The sequence below is a fragment of the Mustela nigripes genome, chromosome 12 (assembly GCF_022355385.1).
Source record: "Mustela nigripes isolate SB6536 chromosome 12, MUSNIG.SB6536, whole genome shotgun sequence".
In the NCBI taxonomy this organism is placed as follows: Eukaryota; Metazoa; Chordata; class Mammalia; order Carnivora; family Mustelidae; genus Mustela; species Mustela nigripes.
In genome coordinates, this window is record NC_081568.1 from 84,492,895 (window position 1) to 84,511,738 (window position 18,844).

At 38.6% G+C, this 18,844-nt stretch overlaps 2 protein-coding genes across 2 annotated transcripts in view; one reads left to right on the forward strand and one right to left on the reverse strand.

The window, feature by feature from the left end:
• DHX29 (DExH-box helicase 29) overlaps positions 1-15,584 on the reverse strand; it is a 58,170-nt gene extending 42,586 nt beyond the window's left edge. Inside the window, exons 1-6 of the mRNA XM_059417872.1 lie at positions 15,290-15,584; positions 6,015-6,088; positions 4,486-4,599; positions 3,447-3,576; positions 2,539-2,681; positions 264-392 (exon numbers count right to left, since the gene is read on the reverse strand). Of these exons, the coding sequence (XP_059273855.1) occupies positions 264-392; positions 2,539-2,681; positions 3,447-3,576; positions 4,486-4,599; positions 6,015-6,088; positions 15,290-15,470 (771 nt within the window). The 5' untranslated portion in view covers positions 15,471-15,584. The remainder of the gene's footprint in view (positions 1-263; positions 393-2,538; positions 2,682-3,446; positions 3,577-4,485; positions 4,600-6,014; positions 6,089-15,289) is intronic.
• Positions 15,585-15,679: 95 nt separating this feature from the next.
• The window catches only part of MTREX (Mtr4 exosome RNA helicase), a 98,070-nt gene continuing 94,905 nt past the window's right edge, over positions 15,680-18,844 (forward strand). Inside the window, exon 1 of the mRNA XM_059417873.1 lies at positions 15,680-16,026. Within this exon, the coding sequence (XP_059273856.1) occupies positions 15,893-16,026 (134 nt within the window). The 5' untranslated portion in view covers positions 15,680-15,892. The remainder of the gene's footprint in view (positions 16,027-18,844) is intronic.

An 18,844-nucleotide genomic window follows, 5' to 3' on the forward strand; every position in this document is an offset into this window, starting at 1 on the left:
TCCAAGGAATTTAGCATTCTCCCTACAAATGATAATCATTTAAAATACCTGATGATTAGCTCTTTAAACATGGGAGGAACATAAGTAATAGCTACTGAGCAGTTATTTTGTGCCATTTCTATTTTGTTACTTGTTTAAGTCTTGTTTAATCTTTACATCATCTTTTCTTTAATTTACAAAGGTGAAAACTAAGTCACAGAGAAGTTAAATTATGTCACCCTCTGAATGGCCAGGTAGAGGCCTAATACACATTTCTAACTCACAGGGTCAAATTTTTCCTCTTCTTCTAAACTTTTAGACTTCTCACTCTTTTCTTCTTCATCTTCCTGTTCAGCATAGCGCAAGATCCATTCTTTCATATTTACTTCCAAATTTTTTTCTTCCTTTTTTGGCTAGAAAGGAAAAACAAATATCTGAAAAACCAAAGTTAGAAAAAGGTGTCAAACTATCATCACGTGTCCTCGTTTTTACTATTTTCTTTACACTCAGAAACACAGATATATAAGCCCCCAAAATCAAATTATATACTGTTCTGTGAAGGACAAATGGATTCAACATTACTTTAAGAATTTCAAACTTGCAGAATCAAAAAAAAATGTTTTTATAAAGAGGCAAAAAAAACAAAAGGAGAACTGTTAAAAACTAGTGTTATTCCTTAAAAGCAGTGGTTTTCTGGGATAATGCTTCCAGATTTTTGTTTCTGTTTTGTTTTAAGGGCATTACACTTAAATGCCCAGCATATCATGGGGCACCTGGGTGGCTCATTCAGTTAAGCATCTGCCTTTGTTTGACTCAGGTCATGATCCCAGGGTCCTAGGCTTGACCCTGTGTCAGGCTCCCTGCTCAGGGGAGAGGCTGTTTTTCCCCGTGTCCCTCTTCCTGCTTGTGCTTTCTCTCTTTCTTTCTCTCAAATAAGTAAAATCTTTAAAAAAAAAAAAACAAAACCCTGCATATTGTAAAACGTCTATAAACGTAGATAAAAGTGGAGAACATTATGCCAAGTGAAATAAGCCAGTCACAGAAAGATAAAGACGAGATATAGCCGATATATTTAAAAATTACACAAATTTAATGTGCATATTAGTATATCAGTACTAATGTAATGTAAACTCAATATTTTGATGAGTTTGCATATATGCATACACTCATGATCACCACATCAATGTATGAAACTATTCATCATCTCTAAAAACTTCCTTGTGTTCTTTTGTTCATGTGTGTTGGTGGAAATGGAGAGTGGTAGCTGCAGTAAGAACACTTAACATGCCACCTATGCTCTGAATATTTATTTTTTTAAAAATATTTTATTTATTTATTTGACAGAGATCAGAAGTAGGCAGAGAGGCAGGCAGAGAGAGAGAGGAGGAAGCAGGCTCCCCACTAAGCAGAGAGTCCAATGCGGGGCTTGATCCCAGGACCCTGGGATCATGACCCGAGCCGAAGGCAGAGGCCTTAACCCACTGAACCACCCAGGCGTCCCTCTGAACATATTTTAAAGTGCACAATACTGCATTAACTATAGGCACTAAGTTACAAAGATCTCTAATATATTCATCTTGTGTAACTGAAACCTTTAACAAGCAACATTTTCCCACATTCCCCTCTACTCCCTTCAGCCTCTGGTAAACACCATTTTATCCTCTTCTATGAGTTTGATTATTTGGGATACCTCACATAAGTGAAATCATGCCGTCTTTATCTTTCTGTGACTGGCTTATTTCACTTGGCATAATGTTCTCTACTTTTATCTACGTTTATAGACGTTTTACAATATGCAGGGTTTTTTTTTTTTTTTTTTTTAAGATTTTACTTATTTGAGAGAGAGAGAGAGAGAAAGCACAAGCAGGAAGAGGGACACGGAGAAAAACAGCCTCTCCCCTGAGCAGGGAGCCTGACACCAGGGTCAAGCCTAGGACCCTGGGATCATGACCTGAATCAAACAAAGGCAGATGCTTAACTGAATGAGCCACCCAGGTGCCCCATGATATGCTGGGCATTTAAGTGTAATGCCCTAATGAAGTACCTTCTAGTATTCATGACTTTCTATAATCCCCTTCCACATGTATTTTGTAATGGCTACATGACTTGTTTCAACCAAAGAAACATTAGCAGCAGTGATACAAGCTGGGGTTTATCACCTTGGAAGCCAGATGCCATGCAGATCAAACCACTCTGCAACCACACATAAGGAAACCCAAGCTAGCCACATGGGAAGAGGAATGCCTGGCTCTCCCCCAAAGAAACCATTTTGAATATTCAAGCCCAAGGAGATACCTTGAAGAACAGAAGGACTAACCAGCTGAGCCCAGTACGGACTCTAGAATCTAAAGAAATTAATTGTTCTTTTAAGCCACTACTTTTTTGGGTGGTTTGTTATGCAGCAACATATTACTGAAACAGTGATAGAAAACCTGGCAAAGCAATTAGTTATTTTTAAGAAGCAAAAATGTTATTGTAATTGGTATTTATACTGGTGAACTGTTACATGTGTTTCATTCTGATTTTATACAACTTTAAATGTTTCATTTGTTAAATTACCTTAATCTTATTATCTTCTGGTTTTTTGGTTTTAGGCTGCAGTGGAGGTGAAACAGAGCCTGGTATTTGAGGAGACTGGAATTTTGGCCTACTTTTAGGTTGCTGTTCTTCAAATTCTTGACTGAATCCTTCAGGAAGTGCATCTTAAAAATGGGAATAAAAAAACCATTCATATGATACATAAACATTTGCATTCATTAAATACATAAACCCCTGCATATCATACATAAAACATAAACATACACATTCATTAAACATACATATAAACTCTGCCTCGACAAAGAGCACCTAATTTTCTTCCACCCCTCATCTAGATTCTAAGACTAGAAATCCTATAATGAACCTGGCTTTATTCTCAAAGTAGGAGTGGAAACACTTATGAGATAGCTAGCCCACCTCTATTTGGCCATTTATTTTGCCCTCAATGTGTTAGACTTCTAAATTTTCAAAAAATGATCTGAACCCTTCCTAATTCCTTGGTTGCCTGTCACAGTATAAAGCAAGATCCTTACTTCATACAAGCAATCTGCATTCTAGGTTCTTGCAAAGATTACAACCTTAACCTTCTGGTTAAACAAATTTATCTAAAGTCAGATGGCCCAAATTTCTGAACCAAAACCAGGAAACACAGTCTGATAGGTTACAGGCAGGCAAACTTTGAGAATTTGTTGTATTAAGTGCATTGTAAAATGACTACTGACAACTAAAAATAATGTACAAAATTTCTTCTGGCATGGACTACAATCTCTGAAAATATACTGTAAAGAGCGAAAAAGAGTAAAGAACATTTGCAAAATAAGTAATTAGAAGAGAGAAAAAATTCAGAAATTGATACAAATGTCACAATTGCCAAAATAATTTTGAAAGGGTTTTAGAAACTGAAAGAATTTTATGACAATATGACTTACCATCTGAAAGATTTAAACAGAGCCAATCCAAGGCAGAATGGAGATCACCTCCCTGTAAAAGTGTGTTAGTCATGGCATCTTCAATGTCCTTAGTCTTAAATGAAAATGCTTGTAAAGCCATGTATAAATCCTATGAAAGGGAAATGAAAAAAGGCATTCTAATTTCTCTCTTTTTATTAGAAATTTTATTCTTCTACTCATTTTAAACCAGAAACTGATACAAATTTTAATTTCAAAAATATCTTTTTTTTTCTTCTAGTTAGGAGAGTTAAATATGTTCACCAAATTAAAAATTGAAAACTATGGATAAATTAAAAAAGGAACTGAAGACACTGCTAATATTCTCGCTATTCAAAGATACTGTTTGCAATGTAGTATGTATACTTCCAGTCATTTTTCTATGATTTTGTTAAAATAAAATTCACTTAATGTAAGATAAGCATCTTCCCTAGTTATTAGAAACTCTTCATCACTTTTAATAGTTACATAATATTCCATTGAGAAGACATATCATAATCTAATTACACAGTTTCCTACTGGAGACCACTTAGGATGTTTTCTTTTCTTATTGTAAGTAGTGCTTCAATGAACACGTTCATACATAAAGTAAAGCTACCTAAGGTACTTTCTAAAGCATGATCTTTACAGCTGGGCAGAACTGAGTTCCAATCCAGACTCTGCTTACTCTGCTAATTACCAACAACCTCCAGCTATAGCATCTGTGATCTTTCTAAGCCCTAATTTCTTCATTTGAAGAATGAGGCAAAGTACCTTCTGGTATTACATCAGAGAGAAAGAAGCAAAGTGTCCACTACAGAGTCTAATATAATCTGGGGACTGTAATTTAGTTTTCACACCACCATTTAATATGTGCTATTGTATCTGGCCCAATTCCTTCCTTATCCTTGCTGATGGAAATGATCTACATGAAATATCAATGGAAGATGAAGAAGTCAATTTATCTTACCACCTCACATGTGAACCGGTCTTAAAAATGCTCCATTAAAAATAAGGAACTTAAAAACAGTTTGCAAAATACCTGTAATTTTTTGGCAGTAAGTCTTCCAGAAATTGCTCCCTTGTCATTATTTTGCTTTTTATGCTCATTTATCACTCCAATAATTCGTTGCTCTAGTTTGTGATTAATTACCACCTGTTGAAGCCAAAAAGGTCATATCAATTAGAATCTAAATTATTAAATAATATTTAATAATTAGAAAAAAAACACACAGTGTTCTATATCCTTGCCAACCTATCCAAGAATTTCAGTAAAATCAGATAAAACAATTACTGTATTTTAGACTACCATCCACTGGACCACTTCTGTACTATATATTTAAGGAAAAATGTAACAGGGGTGCCCAGGTGGCTCAGTTGGTTAAGTGTCATGGAGTTAAGCATCAGCTCAGGTCAAGATCCCAGGGTTTAGGGATCAAGCCCTGTTGGGGTTCCTGCTCAGCAGGGAGTGTGATTCCCCCTCTCCTCCATGCCCTGCTATCTCTCTCTCTTTTTCTTCTCTTTAAGGATAAATAAAATCTTTAAGAAGAAGAAAAAGAAAAAATGTGACATGGGAAAAGCAACGTGTGGCAAGAAAAAATCCTTTTCAAAACCCTCTTGAACCTGTATGTCTCAAGACATTGTCCTTGGATTGCTATCGTAAAGACTCCTAAGCTTGATCCTAAACAAGGTGAATCAGAATCCTTGAAGATGGAGCCCAAAAATCTGCTTTATGTAAGCCACCCCAAGCATACTACTGGAAAGAATGGATGCTACACTAAAAAGACCTATAAGGTAAAAGTGAAATCTATATTAATAGTAATAATTAGGCTACGCAAATTTTTTTGGCTTCCAGAGTTTGATTCCTGATTTTCTGTTCCATATGTTCTTTCAGTATTTTAGACCTAAGAATACATAAACATCTACCTACAAAGATACCATCTCTTGACCTCATCTTTACTGAATGCCTATGATGAGCTAAGCTCAAAAACATACTTCAGGAGGCCTGTCTAGCAGAGGAAAACAAAACAAAACAAACAAACAAAAAAAACCCAAAACACCCCACAAAGATAAACTGTACACCAGCAGAGCAATTACTTAAAAAGATATATGAAAAAAATATGGAGCCACACGGAAAACTGCTGAGTGACAAAGGACGTCCTGGAGGTTCTAAAGGTGACAAATGGAGAAGGGGAAGTAGGTTTTTTTTAGCAGAGAGACCACTGACAAAAAGCCTAGTCATAAAATCATATGAAATTGGATGGAATAATGAGATCTGAACTAAAATTTTATGTGGAAAAGAATAACGGAGAGGAGGCTGGAAATGTCCACCAAATTAAGTCTGAAAGCATGTATATGCTATCCTTAGAAATTTGGATCTTTCCTAGATCTTCCTTAATTTATTATGGGCTTTCAACATATGTGTTATGATTTACTTCTATTTAGTACAGATCAGCAATTAACTATTACAAAAAATTTAAATACCCCAGAACTTTTATATTAAAGAATATATCTTTTTTTTCTTTTTCAAAGAGAACATTTCTTGAAATGACTCAATATCTCAGTACTCACTTTCAAAATAGATTTATCCAGATTAGCAGGGCCACCAGAATCATTTGCAGAATTAAAACTATAAATTTTCGGACCTGTATGTAACAGACAAAAAGTAGTCAAGGCAATTTAGTCATTAATAGCTATTACATTATTTTAATTTTCTCTAAAAAATTGCTAAACATTAAATATTTCAGTTCTTTTTTTCCCCACTTCACTAAGTAATCTACAAGTAGCAATATGGCCTCTAAATTTTCAAAAACATTTTATCATTTAGATTTCTCTAGGTCAACCAGTTACTTACAAGAGCAAAGGCCTGTACATTTTTAAAAATTAAATCTATCTTCATCTTCATAGTTTCACAATCAGATGATTTTCTGCCGGGCACTTAGCTGAAGATCTCTCTGAGGATACTAGATTCCTGGTAGAGACAGTAGTTAATTTTAAAGAGAAACACTGCCCTAAGGTAAAAATGAGGTGGCAGTTCCTATCACCTTCGATTAATAGAGTCCAAGGTTGCTGTATTTGTTTCCTAGATTACCACAAACTTGGTTGGCCGAACACAACAGAAATATTCTTTCACTATTCTGGAGGCCAGAATTCCAAAACCAAGTTGTCAAGAGGCCCATGCTCTCTGCAAGCTCTAAACAAGAATCCTTTCTTGCCTCTTCTGGCTTCTGGTGATCCCAGGAGTTGCCTACCTTTTCTGCCTCTTTTTTTTAACACGTGGGGCTTCACATGTCTTATTCCCTGTGTGTCTGTGTCCAAATATCCCTCTCCTTTCTCTGGACACTATTCATTGGATGACTTCATCTCAAGATCTTTGACTAATTATATCTGCAAAGACCTTATTCCCAAGTAAGGTCACATTCTGAGGTTCCAGGTGCAAATGAACTTTGGTGAGGGGAGAGGAACGGGGGACATGGGACACTACTCAACCCACTACAGATGCCAACTCTGTTCCAGCCCACAGAAATGCTATGTGTATCATCAGTTCTCTAACAATGACCAACCAAGAAGGAAAAAATAGTATTAAAAGGTACTTTCAAACCTTTGGTCTCATAACCTCCATACACTCTTAAAAATCAGTGATGATCCTAAATGCTCTCTGTTCATGTGAATTATGACACTGATATATACCAAACAGTAAAAGGAAAAAATTTTAAATATTCAATAATTCATTAAAAATAACAAACCCATGACCAGCTAATATAAACACTATTTATGAAAAATAACTTCATTTTCAAAAAAAAAAAAAACTGTTCTTCATTTTTGCAAATCTCTTACTGTCTGGATTTTGCTTTCAATTTTTTGTAGTACTATCAGGTAGCCATTGAAAAATACCACTGCATACTTGTGAGAAAATAACTACAAAAATGACAACATTTTAGACTATGGAGCTAATTCTCATCACACGGAGTCCCAGCCAGGAAGGTCTCCAGAATTCCACAAGATTACCTGAAACACACTTGGTGAACCACTGCTGCATATGAATAAGCCTAGAATCATATAATACCTACTTACTCTACTCTTATATATCTCAAAATAAGGTTTTGTTTTGTTTCTTTTTAAGAGAAATCTAAATATTAAATTTAAAAGTTGCTTATTATGATTTTAAAGGTCAAGAACTTTGATCTCTGTTGAATTACATGAGGGTATTCATTTTAAGATGCTAGTTAATATAATCAGGCAATTTTATTTTATTTTACTTTTTTTTTAAGATTTTATTTATTTGTTAGAGAGAGAGAGAAAGAGCGCACGCGCGTGCACAGGTAGACAGAGTGGAAGGCAGAGGCAGAGGGAAAAGCAGGCTCCCTGCTAAGCAAGGAGCCTGATGTGGGGCTCAATGCCAGTACGCTGGGATCATGACCCGAGCCAAAGGCAGCCGCTTAACCAACTGAGCCACCCAGGCGTCCCAAATCAGGCAATTTTAAACAAAAGTTGTGACAATAACCATTTACATTTGGGCAGTCTGAACTAGAGACATTAGTGGTTCCCTGAATTACTTCTATGCTAGAGTTTTACACAAAGTACCCAAGCTACCTAGAGTATATGAAAAGACAGTGACAATTCTGGCACAGTATGGTTAATTTCTTTATATTCTAGTCTAAGACTTTAATCTTATAACCTTCCTCATCAACTCATGCCAATAGTCATAAATGAGAGGACCTATCAGTAGTCCTTATCCATTTCTATGAGGTCTCATCAGTGCAGCAAACTTGTTCACAAATTTAGCATACTAATTAGGGTTTACAAGTCCCAGAATTATTGTGGGGACCCAATTATAATAACCCTTTTGGAAAAGGTACAGATGGATGAGCAGTTTATTACCATTACTATATTGGGAAGCAGTTCAAGGTTGATGTGCTACTGATAGAGATGAAACTGTAAATTCCTTTAATAATTTTTGTTGTTGTTAGTAAAGACTGAAGTAAGCAGTAAGCTCTGAAGATAGCAGTAAGCTCTCATTTGCCTCCTACAACCATTCCACCTAAGATATCCAATAGTATCACCTCCCTGAAGTTAGTTTACACTGGAATTTCTAGAGGGCAAATAAAAGAAGAGCTGAGTCCCTACAAAATCAGGAGCGGAAGGTACACAAATACTGATGCACATTCACTGGGTGTCAAGAAGTGTCCCTAAACATGGGTATATTTTTGGTATTTTTTTATTTTAATCAATATGCTGAGGAAATGAAGCAACAATGAGATCTTGCCTCAGTGGTATCACCAATTAAATCAAGTAAAGCAGTAAGGCCCTTTCTATTTTAAGTTCTTCTTAAAACATGTTCAGTCAGCAAAATTTGAAGATTTTATGAGGCATTACCTATTATGAGTATCTATTATTGTCCCTGGAGGCATGCAGAGGCTACTAAAAAGACTGAACTTACTCAATTCCCTGATACTGCTCTAATTTTCTATTTGGTGATTCTTTGGTCTCCTTTCTGTCAGCTGCCAACTTTAAAGAATGTCGGTCTGACAGCTCCCTCCCAGCAGATTCAAATGTGTTACTTAAGAAAAATTTAAGGCACCAGAAAAAAACAGATACCCAAATGTATAAATTAGTAACCTTATTTTCAAATACAACTAAGGTGCACAGGATTTATGAGCTACTTTTCTTTGCTCCTTAAAGACCTTTTCCATAAACTGTGGCTTTCCTTTTCACACAGAAGGAGTTAATGGAAATCTGATGGAACTAAGGATGTTAGTGTGCAGTATCTCTAAGGCAAAAGTAGTATGGATTTTGAATTTATAAATTATATTTCATGGACCGCAACACATTATTGTCAAAAATATTAAAGCTGAAGCACAGAAAAAGTGATTTCCTCAAGATGACTCAGCTAATTAAAAAAAAACAAAAAACCATCAGCCAAAAATCAATTTCTTATTGCCAAAGACTCTTTCATAACATATTCTTTTTAAAATGTATTCCATTTTATATCACAAAGTGATTATAATGACCCACTATCACTAATACATTCACTTTGAGTTGCTAGTGCTGGTGACAGGGGCACTGAGGCACTCTGGTTTCTTTCTGCCCAAAAGTATACTGCAAGGGGAACTGAACCAGCTAAGGGATCTAAAGAGCAATTTAAGACCCCGTCCTTGTCTTCATGGGGTAATTAGGCAACTGAATAGTCAGATAAGCTCTGAAAGGGAAGTACAGAGTATCTAGAGAACAAATGAGGATGAACAGACAAAACCTGAGTAGTCAGGGTCTATGACAAAGTCCAAACTGCCAGAACTACCTCACTGAGCCTTTAAAAATGTAAACTAGGGGCGCCTGGGTGGCTCAGTGGGTTAAGCCTCTGCCTTCGCCTCAGGTCATGATCTCGGGGTCCTGGGACTGAGCCCCACATTGGGCTCCCTGCTCAGCAGGGAGCCTGCTTCCTCCTCTCTCTCTACTTGTGATCTCTGTCTGTCAAATAAATAAATAAAATCTTTTTAAAAAAAGTAAACTAGATAAAGTCTCTCCTACATTTAATATCAACACTAGCCCCCTCTCATTTTACCCAGACACTTTCTTGCTCTCTTATAACATGCCTAACTTACCCCCACCTAAGGGCCTTCGCCCTTATTCCCTTAGTCTCAAAACATTCTGTCTCCAGCTTTTTTTTTTTTTTTTTTTTTTAAAGATTTTATTTATTTGACAGAGAGAGAGTCAGCAAGAGAGGGAATACAAGCAGGGGGAGCAGGAGTGGGAGAAGCAGGCTTTCTGCTGAGCAGGGAGCCCCATGAGGGGCTGATCCAGGACCCTGGGATCATGACCTGAGCCGAAGGCAGATGACTAACTGCCTGAGTACAAAGGCACCCCGTCTCCAGATTTTCTAAGAACTGGATGCTTCAAACCATCACAGCATAGAAATTTCCTCAGGGAAGTATTCCCTGTTGTTCTTTTTTTTTTTTTTTAAGATTTTATTTGACAGAAAGAGAGTGTGCGCATGAGTGGGGTGAGAGACAGAAGGAGAAGCAGACAACCCACCAAGCAAGGAGCCCAATGAGGGGCTAGATTCCAAAACCCCAGATCATGACCTGAGCCAAAGGCAGACACTTAATTGACTGAACCACCCAGGCACTCCAAGGCTTCTGTGTTTTAAGCAAAAACAGACTCTACCACCCAATTTATTTTTCACCAAGTCACAGTTTTCTGCCCTTTTTCACACTTCTTCTGTTTTATTTGGATAACCCTGAAAAATATTTATCACAGTTTTTATGAGTTTACTCACGACATTACTCCCCCAGTGTTCTTTGCCTCTTAGGATTTCAACTCTCAGCTAGGTTTAAGGATTTTCACACATACAAGCCTTACAAGTCGTTAGTTCTCACTCCTGAACAGTTCATGGAGTATTCCCAGTGCCTAAAATCTTGCCCGGCACATAGCAACAATTTAAAAATTTGATGAACAAATGAAATGAAAAAATGGGAGTGGGAGAATACTGAGAATTGTGCCAAGAACCATTTCATGGCAGCAGTGATTCTCTACCTCTAGATGAGAGGACAATTTTGAGAAAGTAATGCTATATACAATACCTCAAACTTCTGAAAAGAGAAGAGATGAAATGGACTAGAACAGTTACATTAGCAACTACAAAAAGTTCAGAGATAATGTTTTCTCTCCAAAGGAGGCCTAACATATGTTATATAAAAATACCCAAACAGGAAAAAAGAAAAACCATGTGGCAATCTGCACAGCAGATTTATTTTATATGTACTGGTATACATATTTAGTTATAAATATTTTCTACAAATTTAATAGATAACCTCTCATTTTCTCTCTCTTGACTTCTTAGCCTTAATTCCTCTGAATTTCTCCTTGTGTGTTTGTTTTTTTGCAGCCAGTTTGAGAATTTAACAGCTATTTGAGTTAGGACCATTTTCTTGCTTGCGTGCTTTTTTTTTTTTTAAAAAGATTTTATTTATTTATTTGTTTGTTTGTGAAAGAGAGAGAGAACACAAGCAGGCAGAGCAGCAGGCAGAGGCAGAGAAAGAAGCAGGCTCCCTGCTGAGCAAGGAGCCTGATGTTGGACTCGATCCCAGAACCCTGGGATCATGACCTGAGCCGAAGGCAGCAGCTTAACCAACTGAGCCACCCAGGTGTCCCAGGACCATTTTCTTAATCCTCTCTGAAACTTAGTAGGGCTGCTATGAAAAAAGCACTACGGTTGGGTTAGAAGAACAGAAATGTATCCTCTCACATTCTGGAGGCCAGAAATCTGAAACTGGGGTGTCAACAAGCAAGGCCAAACTCCCTCTGAAGGGTCAAAGGAAGAGTTTGCCTCATGCTTCTATCCTTGCTTCTGGTAGCCCTTGGCATCCCTTTGCTTTCAGATGGTCATCTGTTCCTTGTGCCTCTTTAGTCATCGTTCTTCAGTACATGTTTCTGTGTCCAAATTTCCCCATTTTATAAGGACACCAGTCATATTGGATTAGGACCCATCCTAATGACTTCATTTAACCTTGATTAAAAGGTCCCATTCCCATTCTGAGGTACTGGGGATTAGGACTTCAAATATCTTCTGGTGAAGTCAAAATTTAACCCATAGACTTAGTGTATGTATTTGGAAAATGTACATAATAATACCTCTTTCATTGTATTGTTAAGAGAATGAAGAGGGATCATTAAAATGCTTATTGCAAACTATTTTAATATTATTTCTTAGAATCTTTTATTGTGATATTTTGGTTTTTTATTATTTAATTTGTCCACCCTTATTTTCCTTTTCCTTATTCCTCCTTCTCTCTTATCCATGAAAAATTAATGATTATATGCACAGCACTGGAACAGACACTGAGGTATATTAATACATATCCACGAAACAGTTTCTACCTCCTAAAATTTTGTGGGATATTTCCTCACATACAACAGGCAAGACCTAGACATCAAAAAGAATGATTCAAATAACAATGATAAATGAGCTGTGGGTACAGAAGAATTTAAAAAGTAGCTGACATCTGGGATGGGTGTTACAGGATTTTGGAAGACAGTGTTTGGGATAGGTGGCATTCCATTAAGAGAAAATGGCAAGAATACAGGAGGAGAAAGTCACTAACTGCATTTGAACAATGAAAATACCCCCGATTTGCTATAGGTGAATATAGGAATTAGTACAAAGGCTGGAAAAAGGGTCATGGGTGCTAGCTGAATGGTATGGACTTTATCACAAAGTCAGTGAAGATGCTGTGGAAGAAACTGAGAAGTGCTATGAACAAAGCAGCATTTCTCCAAGATAAATCTGATGCTTGAATGCAGGACAAACTAGAGGAGGAAAAATAACAGAGTTGGGAAACCCATCAAAAGGCTTTGTTGGTACTCCAGGAATTCATGAGTGCCTAGATAGGAGTGAACACCACAGAAGAAAAGTGAAAATGGTGTACACAGAAGATAAATGAGTCAAAACTGCATGAAGCTGGGCAAGAGATTACACATGAGGAAGAAAGGAAGGCATTGAAAGTAACTACTAACATTGGATTGTCCGGTCCGTTATCAAAGGAATGAGACTGAGACAAAGTTATTCTTCTGATGCTGGCCCAGGGCTCGTCGTTTGATCCCGGACAAGCCCCCACATGTTGGGTCCATTATCAAAGGAGTGAGACTGACGTGGAGTTAAGGTTTAACAAAAATTTTATTCTTATGCCAAGCATCAGCATCAGGAACCAGACTGACTGGTCAGGGCTGCCTCCGAAGAGGGCAACCACCCCTTGGTCTTACAGGCTAGTTTTATAGGGCACAACCACAGACGTCTACATATGTGGCTTTGGCTGATTGGATGTTTCCACCTGTCCGGCCTTGTTTTAGGTGTTGTGCTTTAGTAACAGTTACCTGGAACCGAGAGCAAGCGTTGAGACATTTATTAAACAAAATGGCCTTGTTTCAGGTGTGTTTTAGCAACAGTTACCTGGAACTGACATCAGTAACTGCTGAGGCTTTTATTAAACAACAAAATGTCTACCTAGACAACATGGAGTCACTATGGCTAAGTAGGCCCAGGTAGGCCCTAGGGGTTTAACAGTTTTAGCATGGAATCGGCCCCAACAGTATAAAGAGGAATGTGGGAAAAAAGGAAACAAGGAAATAAAAAGAGCCAGTGTGGGGAGGAAATAGTTTAGCATCACTTGAGTAAAATTTGAGAGGCTTGCAAAATAGGGCCAAACAGTCCAAGTAAATATAGAAATGGCCGACTTGGGATTAGAATAGAAACCAGGACTGAACAGATTGAGGAGTCATGTACAAAGGACAAGACAGAATTAGTAATGGAGTACTCTCCTACAAAGGCTATAAAGAGAGAATTACACTGTCATAAACTAATATCTTTGGTGAGGATCACATTTTGGAGCAGGAGGAACGGGAAGACAAAGATTAGAACAAATTATTAGAGTTGAAAGAATTCAGAGGAATATCAGGAAAAGAATGCAAAAGATGAGATTGAGAGGAAAAGTGCTAAAGAATAACAGTCGAAGAGAAATTCTATGTATCTCTATTTATAGGCATTTTATCTTTGCACTTAAAAATATTATAAATTGTAGGCAGGAACTCTTTTACCCATGGGTCCTGTCCCGGAGCTTTAATAAAATCACCTTTCTGCAACAACAAAAATGTTATAATAAATGTAGGGCAAAGAATTATTTATTCATCTTCTAGGTGAAAGTTTGGTAAGGGTCAACTTCTTCAGTCTCATCCTCTCTTCTGGAATGTAAGCATTGCTGGAGTACCTCCAAGACCCAAGCTCCCTCCTCACTGAAGATCTCTGCACACGGGGTTCCTTAACTCTGCCAAGAATACTACTTCCCCCATCTTTTACAAAGTTAACTGCCTCCTGATCTGTTTTTCAAAGAGACCATCTAAGACCTCTCCTCCCCCCCCCCCAGTAAAAATTAGGTTATCTTGTTACATTTTCTTCCTTAGCTTTTCTGTGGCACTTAATAAGTATAAAGCAATACAGGTGTAGTTATTTAATACCTCTATCCACCATTACATTAGCAAAGTCCATGAAAGGTGATGTGTCCCAATTGTTCATCCCACCCCTAACATCATGAAAGACACAGGGGTATCTGTATATACAATAAACACAGTATCTATATACACAATAAATATGTGTTGGACGAATATTTCAGTAAAAACTACAAGCAAACAAGCTAAGCAGAACAAAACAGAGCACACCTGTTTATCTTTTAGAATCAGTTGTAATAGGGGCCTGCTCATCTGTAGCCAGAATCCGCAATCTCCGAGTTATCAAACCAAATTGCACAGTACGCCAAAACAGCATGATTATGATAAACATCGTAGATAATTCCACAATAGATTATACCCATATTCCGTGTGTTAGTACTGAAATTCTTACTACAGATTTCTCCATAACACGTGAAAACACACACCCTGGCTGAAAATGCTATGAAGAGCAAGTACAAAATGGGTCTGTCTGGCTCCAGGAGGTTAGGAACTCCACACCCTCCCGCTGCATCAGGCTAGCTAGTATAGGTGGTGGCTCGGGACGGATCCCTGCTGAGACGGGAGCAAATGCAATTTTTATTCCGTTCTCGAAGAAGGAAATAGAGGGCGTGGGGGGGGGGGATTAGGTGGGAGACGCCAGGCTGCAACAGGGCTACTGTCATAATGTGGAAGGCCCCAACAGCTTACACTGACCTAGAGTAAGGCCACCAGATAGGGAACTAGCAGCTCCAGGTGTGGGAGATAACAAATTTTGAGACCTAGGGCCCGCCCAAGTCGCGCCAGCTTCTGCCTTGGAACAGCAGCAGCTGCTCGGGGTGGAAAGCTCGGGGCCCCAGTACCCCTCGTACCTTGCTTGACTCGGGGCTCCCTGGTACAGGCGGCAGCGGCTGGGGGCGGCCTGGCCACGGACTTCTTGTTTTGGGCCTCCCCAAAAGCTCCGGCCTCGGCGGATTTGGCTCTGGAAGCAGACACTGCGGCCCGGACCGCCGCGGCTCCCGGTGCCTTGTGTTTCTTGTTCTTGCCTCCCATGTTGCAGCTCTGGCAAAAGGAGCCTCCGTCCTCGTCCCGGAACTACCGCAGCACCGCCTCCAAACGTTCTTTACATTCCCCGGGTCCCACGCCGCCAACCTGCGTCCTCCATCCGGGCTTCTCGGGCCTGGGCGGTCGCTGCCTTACAATTGGTCCGACTCGCCACGGTTCCGCCTCCTCCCCGCCCTCTAAGTGTCTGCGGCGTGCCGGGCCCTCTCTCCACGTTCAGCCAGGGAGCGGGCCGCCCAGTAGTGGTCGGAAAGGAAAAGTCGGAAGAGAAGAAGTCAAGGAAGAATTCTGGGGGTTGGGGTTGTATGAATAGACTACTTGGGGCGATAGCTGAAGCTTCCCTTGGCGTCGCTGTCGGTGCGCTCGCAGAGCATCGTGGGTAGTAGGGAGCTTGGGTCTCCCAGCTCCGGAAGATGGCGGACGCTTTCGGAGATGAACTGTTCAGCGTGTTCGAGGACGACTCGACCACGGCGCCAGGAACTAAAAAAGACAAGGAGAAAGAAAAGGGGAAATGGAAGGGGCCTCCGGGGTCTGCGGAAAAGGGCGGGTAAGGAAGATGTCAGGAGGTTTTTTTTTTTTTTTTTTTTCCTTTCCTCAATGCTGGTGGGGAGAAAATACAACGTTCTTTCGTAGACCATGAGCACCTGGAGTGTACATTGAGTGGTACATATATACAGACTGATGGCAAGTGTAGAGGTTTGGGGGAAATGTTGAGCGGGGAGGAAGACTGTTGGTTTGGTGAATCGGGATTTTGGCGTCCCCCGGTGTCCGCATGCAGCGTTGAGCATCTGCCACTGCAATTCCTTAACGCCTGAGTTGCTGACTCCGCCGGTGTACGCCATGAGGTAGGGAGGGGAGATGGGAGGTAAGGTATTTCTTAGGTTTGTACCCCACGATACCTGGCACAGTCTTTAAAATGAGACTAGTGACCAGTTCAGTAAAGGATTAAGGAGCTTAGAAAACGTGACTTGGATTGACTTGGTACTGGCAAACAGCAGCAGGAGAAGGGAGAGAAATTTAATCTCCACGCTTTCGTTTTTTGCCCATAAAAAGAACGTGAGCGTGCCCACTACTGAGATTGTGAGGATTAAGTGAGATAATGTACGTTGAGCACCTAACGGGGCTTAGTACGTAATACATTGTCAAAAGCTGGTTATCGTTGAATTTACTAAGAAAATTTTTAAAGCTTACCGATTCCTAAACCTATATACAGACTGATGGATAAAACTACCTTAAAGTGTACGGAATTGTTTATAGTAGAACAAGAAAAAGTTAATACGTGAATTAAAATAAGATGGTTCTAAATAAAAAAGTAAGATGATTCATTGTTTATCAACAAAATTTAATGTTGACTGGAGGAGGTATCAGGAGAGTAAATGAAATTACGCATGATTTTGCTCCCAAAGAATTTTTAGTCCTGATAGAACAGGCACATATTTTAAAGGTTAGTAGGTGATAGAGTAAGTTGTGCATACAGTTAATCGTTCTGCAGGTTCAGTAAAGAGATCTCTATTTGTATTATTCAGGGAGCTTACATGCAAGAGGGAAATGATTTGTTACTCATGGGCAGATTTATTTTTTTACAGATTGGTGTAGAGGCAGTGTTGGCTTAGGGACAACAAGAGATAAAACTGAGAATAAAAACTGGTTTTAGATTGTGAAGGATCTTGACTATCAAGCACCTGAATTTTAATTTCATTTTTAAACGCTGATGAATTAGATTTTTGTGGGGTTTTTTTTCCCCCTAATTTACTGATTAGGGTAAGTAAAGTGCTAGTTTAGGAAATTAACGTGGTAGTGGTTGTCAGAGTATATTGAAAGAGGAAAGACAACAAGAATAAGAAAGTAAATTAAGGAAGTATTTTAGTTTAGTCAGTTAGGAAACCAAAAGAATCTCAAGTCAGGGGATAGCAGAAGGAAGGAAAAAGAAAGGTGCAAAATGTTATGAAGAAAAGTGACAAGTCTTAAGAATGGAACAGGCCAGAACCATGGAAAGGGAGTCAAAAGAGACATTTTGATCTGGATATCCGGGAGAAGAAATATAAGGAAATTTACAGGTGCTTTTAATTTGAAAATGAAGTTAATTTGACTTGAGACAAAGTTATGATAGTATATCCATATAGAGGTTTCCGGGGGGCAATTTTAATTAGGTTTTGGGCAAACCTCAGAACTGGAAGTATACATTTGGATGGTACTGCTTGAGTTGGAGGTACATGTGGGCAAGTACTGAAGATAAGGATTAGAGAAACAGAACAGTCAGGAGTGTGAAGTGTCAGGTAAGTAGGAGTGAAAGTAGAAAAATAGTCTTTTTCATTGATTTGGAAGGAGTTGGGAGAGTTTGGGGGTACATTTCAGGGAAAATGAGAAAGAGGACACGTTTATGCCTTTTATTTTTTTTTCCAAATAGGAATAATTAGTAGTTACTATAGTTTGCACAACGCAATACAAGTAATTGCCGACTTTAGTAAATACTGTGCTTCAAAATTTACTAGGGTAAAATTAACTCACTTTGTCCAGTACAGCTTACCAAGTGAAACTTTGTAGGATACAAAAGTTTTACATTTTAATTTTACTAGGAAATACATGGACATTAGAGAAGGGAAATGAATAAGAAAATATAGAACACTAGGGATTTAAGGAATTTATTTATTAACATTTCTAGCTAGGCCTACTCTTCTAAGTGGTTTTAGGAAAAAAACCCAATTTGCCAGATTCCAAATATCACACTATGATAATTATTATTCATAACATAATATACATGGTTCTTATCCAGCTTAGGTAACATAGGGCAAATCGTGGAATTTAGAGAAACTTTTTGCATATTTTATACTCTAGATCAAGTGGATACTTTTTAAAGAAACTTAATATTTTGAAAATTGTTAATATATGGCTGGAGTGTGGGAGAGCATGGAGAGAGACCAGTACGAAGAACTCCATGTATCCATACCATCTTCAGCAATATAAAGTCATGGTTCTTCTATTCCTACACCCCCCCTATTTTTTTTAATAAGTTGAATGCTGTTCATCATACAGTTTTTCCCCAGATGTTTCAGTTGCATCTTACTGATAATGATTTTTTTCTAGCACAATTTTTTTTTTTTTAAAGATTTTGTTTATTTATTTGACAGAGAGAGAGTGAGAGGGAATATAAGCAGGAGGAGTGGGAGTGGGAGAGGCAGGCTTCCTATTGAGCAGGGAGCCCTATGTGGGGCTCCATCCCAGGATCCTGGGATCACAACCTGAGCTGAAGGCAGACGCTTAACCACTGAGCCATCCAAGCACACCTTTTTCTAGCATAGTTATCATGCCATTACTATATCCCAGAAAATTTACATCATTTCCTTAATATCATTGAATATTCAGTC